The sequence below is a fragment of the Colletotrichum siamense genome (genome assembly GCF_013390195.1).
Source record: "Colletotrichum siamense strain Cg363 chromosome Unknown KSG_Cg363_contig10, whole genome shotgun sequence".
Classification (NCBI taxonomy): domain Eukaryota; kingdom Fungi; phylum Ascomycota; class Sordariomycetes; order Glomerellales; family Glomerellaceae; genus Colletotrichum; species Colletotrichum siamense.
In genome coordinates this window covers 1,543,027-1,551,289 of record NW_023501023.1, presented here as the reverse complement: position 1 = coordinate 1,551,289, position 8,263 = coordinate 1,543,027, and the positions used below count along the sequence as shown (strand labels likewise).

General features: G+C 55.3%; 2 protein-coding genes across 2 annotated transcripts; both read right to left on the bottom strand.

Moving 5' to 3' along the window:
• Positions 1–3,184: 3,184 nt before the first annotated feature.
• CGCS363_v014317 (uncharacterized protein) lies at positions 3,185–3,620 on the bottom strand (the record flags this gene model as incomplete). The annotated part of the gene is made up of 3 exons (XM_036646166.1): positions 3,185–3,360; positions 3,444–3,503; positions 3,566–3,620. The coding sequence occupies 3 exons, from the start codon at positions 3,618–3,620 to the stop codon at positions 3,185–3,187; spliced, it is 291 nt and encodes a 96-aa protein (XP_036488529.1).
• A 2,374-nt stretch (positions 3,621–5,994) lies between these two features.
• CGCS363_v014316 (uncharacterized protein) lies at positions 5,995–6,551 on the bottom strand (the record flags this gene model as incomplete). The annotated part of the gene is made up of 2 exons (XM_036646165.1): positions 5,995–6,123; positions 6,300–6,551. 2 exons carry the CDS (start codon positions 6,549–6,551, stop codon positions 5,995–5,997), a joined length of 381 nt encoding a protein of 126 aa, XP_036488530.1.
• Positions 6,552–8,263: the final 1,712 nt, after the last annotated feature.

Here is an 8,263-nt window from a genome sequence, read left to right as displayed (position 1 = left end):
GGTCGGCTCTGGTTTTCTCTTCGGGTCGGCCGCGGGCGGGGTGGGTTTGACGGTCGTCAATCGTCGGTCGTCTCGTTGAGTATATCTCACAGCCAAGCCAGTGTTCACAAAAATTATTGAACCGCGCGGGTCTTGCCGCTCCACTCACGACGTGCGCTGCTTACCTACGCTTGGTGCATGTCGTTGCACGGTCCACGTCTAGTTTCCTAGGGCGGATGGAAGCTGGGTGTCGGGGATAGGTAATTCCGCGAACCGTCTTAGAAGTGGAGTCCCGTCCAGACGAGTGGCCAGGCCCGCCGTTCCCGTCTTCTCAAGCTTGGGCCACCGTGCCCCGCAACCCCGTCTGCCCCCGGTCAAATCGGGGCAGGGCCGTGCCGTCACCGGCATCCTCCACCTCGGCCATTACCTAAGCCGACCTAAGCCCACGTCCCGGTCAGACCAGGCCACCTCAGGAACCGAGATGCTACACTGCAGTCGGCATGTCTTCATCACTGATCACATTCATCACATCCGAACCGAGAGTCCAGAAAAAGTGGCTTGCAGAGAGAGAGACACCACGCTCAGTCACGCAGACGGGAAGAATATCCCCTCCTCCCTCGAAACAGACGCCTGCAGCTACCTACCTAGCTTACTAGCTCTCTCTTCCTCTCTCGGCCAGATTCAAAATACCTCGAGAATAAAAGCGACAGCAGCCCATTCAAAACACCCTGCGCCAACCAACATCAATCCCACACCACATGTCTTGAACAACCCTTTCCCCGCTTCTCTTGTCTGATGCTCCCTTGGGTGGTGTAGTGTAGTGTTCTGACAGGCTGGCTCGTCACTTGCATGTGCTGTCTCGTCGACATCCCACATGTTGCATGTGTAAGGAGGCAGGCAAAGCACACAAGGCAGCAAGCCGTCAAAAAGCCAATCCGATCCAAGCAAATCAGTCCTCAAGCCGCAGACCCAAAAAGTGAACCCACGCCCGCGCCGCCGCCGCAAGCCCACCTCGAAGTCCTTGGCCCTCGCCTGCCTCACCGGTGGCCCCCAACTGTCAACCAAAAAGGCAGACCATCCAGATTCCCCCCTCTCCCCGATCTCGCCAATATGACGCCCATCATTAATTCGACCTATCTCAATCGCGAATCCCGCCCGCAATGTCGCACCACGCAAAGACAAGCCGAAGGAACACACAACGCCCCCCCTCATGCACAACAACCTCTTCCCCGTCGTTCCGCGTTCCCCCTCTCCCCTCCTATCAACCAACCCCTCGCAGCATCTTGACCGAATAGGTAGGGGGCTTGCTGCCCATCCGTCGATGAGAGAGCGTGATCAACGACTGCTGCTGCCACGGCTGCAGCAGGATGTGTGCAGACCTTCATGCAGGTGATGGGCAGCAGTAATTCAGCCGTCATCACTTTTTTTTCTTACCTGCCTATCAACTTTGCTTTTTGGCCATGGGGTTTTTGTGATTTTCTGCTCATGTTGTAACGTTTCCCTTGTCTCCAAAGGGGGAAAAAAGAGCTAACAATACTACTGCTTCTGACCAACAAGATTTGTTCCCTTTTTCTTCTTAAACCCGACGAAGATCCCCGGATTGACATTCCCATGCCGGCCCTACGCTAGCCAAGCTAAAAAGCAGCTGATTCAGCTCAACACACTATGCTCTCTCAAACCCACACGGCTCGCTGGGCTGGCTGGACTGGATTTTTGGACTTTGGCACTTTGGGTACTTGCTGACAGCACTGCAACCTGGACGGACGGGCTGGGCTGGGCGGAGGGGCGTGGGATCTACCGCCGTCCCGTTGCTAGCAGACTCCCTAGCTCCGTCCCTCCGTCCTGCCAAGGGGGGGTGGGTGTTCATTCACTCACTCACTCAATCTCTCTCTCTCTCTCTCGCTCAATGCGCCGAACGCCGCTTCCACCTCCTGCATTGGTGATAGTAGCACCAGAAGATGTCATCGTGGGGGGGGGGTCAGCGTTGGTCTGCGCTCAAGCAGAGATGCCTCTCGCCCTGGCTATGCCAATCGACACGCCCCCTTCAGTTGCCCTTTTTAATCCCCTAAAGTTCTCCAGCCGCGTCGGGTAAGCATACCGTCATCCCACAAGCCACCTCACCAGTTCGATTTTGCAGGAGGCGCCCTTACGAGAAAATAAAACGAAAGCTTCCATGGTTTGTTCCGTGATAACGGCGGGAAATCCGAGGTTCTATGCAGATGCAGGTTGCAGTGGGAAGAAGTGGATACCGAGCACTCTCAAGCAGAAGCAGTGCGAGGATGATAAAAAGAAACAAACCAAGAAAAAAGGACTGAATTCCCCCTTGTTGGTTCTCACGAGACATTGCAATTGAGAAAAAAAGGCATGGCTGCCAACTCGATCGACATGAATCTTTTTTAGCTTTCAATTCCCACTATCATCCCCCTTGTTCCCCATGGCATAGTTGCTTTTCTCCAATAACGCCGCTCCCAAGGTAAGGAAAAAATAAAATTTTCCAAATTGCAACACACAAATTACTAGCAAGGGCATCAAGCGCCTCATAGCACCCGAACCCTCGCTCCTGCTCTCCTGTCCCAAAAAAGTCGCCCTAGTGACCGTCGACTGTCTGCCGGTCCTGTTTCGCCAAGGTTCTGTCTCGTGTCGGAGTTTCTTCTCCAAAGTCCCTGTTCCAAAGAAATAAGATAAAGAGGTGGGGGGCGGGCGAGAAAAGAAAAGAAAACGGAAGGAAGATTGAGACTCGATGACGATGCAGAGAGGAGAAACAGGCCCTGCATGCCCGCTAAATCTCCCCCTTCCCTCTTTCTCGTGTTGGCCTTCTCAAGACTGTGATTTTGCGCCGGTCCTCTCTTTCCCGATCAGCGCAACACCTGGTGATGTTTCCGTGTCGGGGGCCCCAATTGAGTGTTGGTAGAAATGTAAGTTGTACGCCGATATCCATGGTGTTCCCTTTCTGCCGTGTGGCAATGGCCGGTGTCTCCCAATCCTAACTCCGGGTGTATTCGTACAAGTGAACAGCAGAATAATGGATCGGGGGAAGCAAGAAAACAATTGTGTCGGAGAAAAAAGACAAGACGTGAGTGTGTCGTGTGTTGTGCGCCGCTCGACGGTGGGATGCTCGCTCGTTATGGTGTCGTTTCGCTGCCCAGAAGGTTTTCGGTATTACTCCCGCACGCCTTTTTCTTCCCCATCCCATGCTGCCGAAAGCTCACCAGCTTCCTCTGCTGTTGGCTGGCGAGCTGGGGTTCGATCCAGTGAGGTAGTTGAGTGCCATTTCGGCGGCGTCTTCTTTCGCATTGTTGAGGTTCTTGCCGTCGTACCAAAATCGTGCGGAGAGGGTGCGTCCGTGGACGGTGACTCGGCTGGACCAGGCGGTACGGCCGCCTGTGACGAGGGGGACGAACCGTTAGTTACACCGACGGACGACAAGTGCGTGTGCGCTTTTTCTCTCGGGGGACAGAGCTTACCACGTCGATCAGAAACGATCTGGAATACCGGTGGGAGAATGTTTGCCTCGCGGCAGGCGTCTACGAGTCCCTGGCTTTAGCTTCATGATGCTTTTCTTTGGTGGGATGTGGTGGTGCCCTACCTTCCAGACGCTCCTGCCATGTTCCCGCTTGACTGTTGTACGAGGAGGCAGACATGGTGGCGGTGGACGAGTAAGAAGCGTTGGAGTACATGTAGTGTAACGTTGAAGGAACAATGGGAAAGCTCTCAGGTCCCTAAGGGTTGTTTGTCGAAGTGGTAGTGGTGGGTGCTTTGATGTGATGTGTGTGTTTGAGTCGGTTGGAATCGTAGTTATCTCGAGGAAATCTAAAGCGGAACTCGGTCGATCTTATACTCGGTTCCAGCTAGGCCGTGATACAGATGGGGATATTCCCATTGGGGTGGAAAGATTATGATGTGGCAGAACAAGATTAGCTAGATGCCGTCTGGAGAGGCAAGGAATTGTTTGCACAACAAATAGTAGACGACGGGGAGGACGGGTAAGGGATCAGTTGGGCTGGTACCCTACGGCATGCTGCATCTTGGGATGGGTAGAGGTGGGAGAAGAAAAGGAAAAAGAAGAGGAAACGGGCATGATCCAAAGAAGTAACGACACAACATCACGTCCCAATGCCGTTTGGGTTTGGTACGGCAGGACCGCGTCGTTTCCTGTGTCGTTTCTTTTTCTCCATGCCCTGGTACTTGTCTCTGATGAGCAGCAGCAGCAGCAGCTACGGCGGCGGCGGCGAGGAAGAGGAGGGGTGTGCCACTTGGGTGTGAGTGCTTCTGCTTCGTCTGATGCCAGACCACAGACCAGACGCGGACGTGGGGAGTGTGGTACCGTACTGGGCCGGCAGAACGTCGTGATAAACTTGGATCCTTAGCGTCATTTTTTTTTTCTCGTTATTTTTTTGTCCCTTTTTTTTTTTTTTGGTCTCGTTTCCTTCGATTTTCCCTCCCCCTTCCTTTCTCACTTTTCTTTTTTCACACCCCTCGGAGACATACCCTGGCTCCTTAACCCCCCCGCGTGGTTTAGCGGTACATGGGTGCCGACATCCATGAGTTGATGAACACGCAGCTGGGAAACATGGGCTTGGGGGGACTTGAGACAAGATGGAATAGCTCCATGTCGTAGGTAAGGTAAATGCCTCTGGAGGGAGATGGGCAATGGCCGCAGCTCTGAGCCAGCAGCTGATTGGGAATTGGCTTTGCCAGGCTCCCTTACCCGGCGCCCGGGGGGGTCCAAGGCCAAACCGAGCTGGCGTGGAGTGCCGACCCGTCGGGGTGGGAGAGGGAAATGATTGGGGAGCTTCAAGCCGCAAAGACAAGGGCCCGTACATGGAAAGACTGGGGAGGGGCGTGGGCGTGGGCGTGGGCGGACCGGACAGGCGAATGGAGGGCGACGAAGACAACGAGAGAAGGCAAAGGGCAAACGGTGGGCAAAGGCAGGGTGCGAGCTGACCAGGGGCAAGACTGGAATCTCGAGCCGAGAAAGGGAGAGAGACAGACAGAGTGAAGGTTACGGATGGCGGATGCATACAGCCTGAGCCTGGATGTACGGGCATGGAGCATCTGTATGTACGAATGGGTATTCGTACCATGTATCCGTAAGGATGTGAAGTGAGTTAGCAGTTATCTGTGTACCGAGATACAGATACCGTGCCCAGGCGTGCTACATGGTACCCCGACTTCGTGGAGATGAATGCTAGCCAGCAATGGAAGAGGCAGAGGCAGAGGCAGATGCAGGCAGGGCGAGCATGGGAGCAGCCGGCGAATGAAAAAGCGAGTGGGCGCACAAGGAAAGGGAGTATGGATAAGAAAAGCAACGAGGCTGGCACTCTGGAAGGGCTGGCTGGGTGCGATGGGCTGCGATGGCACCACGGCCACGCATCCAACGCTTCGACCAAACCCATGCTATTCGAAGCCAGGGCTGGCATGTCATGGCACTTGGCCCGGTACATACGTAAGGTAAGGAAGATCAGGTACGGGGAATCGGGATGCAAGTGGTAAGTTAGGTGAGATGAGGTAGGGCAAGGCAGGGTCTCGACAACCATAACAAGAATAGCATTGACATCAGACAACGCACCAGTTACAATTGGGCAATCGAGCTAGCAGGAGGAGGGCGGCGGACAATTCTGGGCATGAGAGTTTGAGAGAGAGAGGAACAAGGAGCACTGGGCACTCACGCACGCGCCGGGCAGCAGAATCCATCCACAGCACAGCATAGCTTTGAGCTTTAGCTAAGGTATGTAGCAACTGTGTGTACTTGACGAGGTGCGCAGTAAGTAAGTGGTACGCACTACGCAGGAATGGGTTTCTGTCTGGGGGTTTGGGCTAATAACGCCGGGACCCCTCAGCGGCGGCATCAACTCCGCCAGCCGGTGAAGCGAAACGGGCCGGGGTGGTAGTGCTAAGCAGGCGGTGGTTGGGTAGGGTAATGGTGTCGCCTCCATAATCTGGCAGTTGAAGGAAACTCGGTCAAGAAGATTTGGGCCTCATCGAGACCATCCTCACGAAGATGGACTGACGTTGTTAAAGTATGTCACTCTTGGGCAGGGGAGAAGGCGAGAAAAGGCCGTCGAGCCACGTCGATTCGATGCGATGCGGCAGGAAAGGGCGGGGGGCAGAAGGCCACAGGCAAGTGATGCATGTACCACGATACTGAAGTGGTTTAGAGCGTGAGGGGAGAGGGGGCAGCGAAAGGGGGTGGGATCGGGCAGCACTCGCTCCTCATCGTCATTTGGGGTGGGGTGAGGCAGAAGATCAGGGCAGGGCAAGGCCAGGCCGGGCAAGGCATGGTACTGTACCTGATGGTATCAAGGTATGGAAGGGCATACATGCCATACGCGGTGCGGTGCAGATATGGCCAGACCACAGATGATGCCGATGCTGACGCTGACGCTGCTGCTGCTACTGCGGGCTTTGATGATGATGATGATGCTGCTGCTGCTACTGCTGCGAGTGATTGTAATGTTCGCGGATGCTGATTGATGCAGGTGGATAAGGCGGCGAATTGTGAAAATTATTGCAACATCTATCTCGATAGTTCGGTAGTTGTCAAGGCCAACAGGCGAAGTAGTGTAAGGCATGTAGTTGCCAGCGGTAGTTGTGCTTGAATTGTGCTACTACTATTATTGCTTGTTGACTGCTCAGCTTCAAGTCGACCCATCATCCATGTTCCGGATGAACGACAGCTGCTTTGTCGACAGCAAGGACAGGCAAAGTACCTCTCGTGAGGGATCCCGCAAGGCAAGGTACGTGCGGCTGTTTGGCCGGGTCTCATATGAACAGCTAAGCTCACTGGTTCGGGCTTGGAGCAGATCAGGGACTTGGGGGACTTGACTTGGGCTGAGGGCTGCTGTCGTGAGTTGCCGGTTCGTTGTCGCCGCAGTGCATCCGTAGGACGGACGGGATGGCCAGACTGACAGGCGGCGGGCGGGCTTGAGCGAATGCAGCTCTGGTGCAGCTAACGTGCGGAAATGCAGAGCTATGGACAGCCTACAACTGCTGCTCACATAGGTACATACCTAGCTCTGGCTGCACAATTCCCCCACTACCTACGAATCCTGCGTAAGGTCTCCATATCCGTACCTGTGTACGAATACAGTCTCGGCCGCATGTTGGTGGATGTATGGCCCGTCCAGCCTGCAGCAGTGGCCGTCAAAGTTGGCCCGTAGTGTACTGCATGCCTAGGCATGTAGCAAAGTGGCATTGGCGGCCTTGGTGGCCTCTGGTGGTCCGTTTGTGGCATCGGGGATGAAAAGAGCTCCAGCCGGAGGGTCCCTCTGCTCTTAGCTTCCTGTGCTAAGGAACCGTCATGCTTCCCCGAAACGAAGGAAACAGGAAAAGGGGGGTGATGGAACCGGGAAGCCGGGGCTGGTCGGCGTTGGGTTTGTGTCGTTTGGCTGGTGTTGAGCTGCCGCAGGCGCTGCGGGTTCAAGGTTGGGTGGGAAAAGAGCAGTACCATGTACGGATACGCAGGACTGGCAGCTGGAAAGTGGACCTGCAAAAGCTGCCCTTGTCCTGGCACCAGGCGGCGGGACTGCGACTTGTGGTGTTTTCGCGCGGCTTTGCCATCACCGTCGTTCGTCTCCCCCCCACTATCGGCAGGCTAACGTCGTGAAGGTTCAACCTGCAATACGGGAAGTCCGTCCACAACGAAGCGAAGCTTTGGCGGCGGTTGAATTCTTCAGTGTTAGTGTGTTGATCGTTCCCTCTGGGCTGGCTGTGCTCTGCTCCTCTGCTCCTCTGCTCCTCCTTCGTGGAGTCCCGTCATCCTCACCGTCTTTTCGAGTGCGTCTGTTAGAGTTTCCTGTCGGCGGGAAACGTGGGGAGAGGATGTTACTCCGCGGCGAGGGCGGAAGCAAGTGTTCGGGGCCGGGGAGGGAGACTTTTCGTTATCGGTATCAGCGTCGACGCCATATGCAATGCGCAATGCGCAGCGCGCAAAGTACAGTGTCAACGTGACCAACGATGCGGTGAGAGACAGAGACGACGTGTTGGAGCAGAGTTCCAAGCCCTGGGCACCAGAGTCATTGACGTGATGAGGTTATCATCAGCCAGGGGGCTTGGAGCACCTGCTGCTCTGGGCGGCCGTCAACGGTGAACGATGGAGAGAATATGGAGGCATCAAGCATGAAGCATGGGGGGGGGGGAGAAGCCGGGCAATGACAGGCGACTGACTGACTGTACGGATGCTGCAACAGCCCAAGACTGTGTCAACCAATGTGTGCAGCGCGGTGCACCGTGTTCGGGTTGCAACGATAGTGCCTTCCCGTCGTCTCCTGTGCATGTCGGGAGG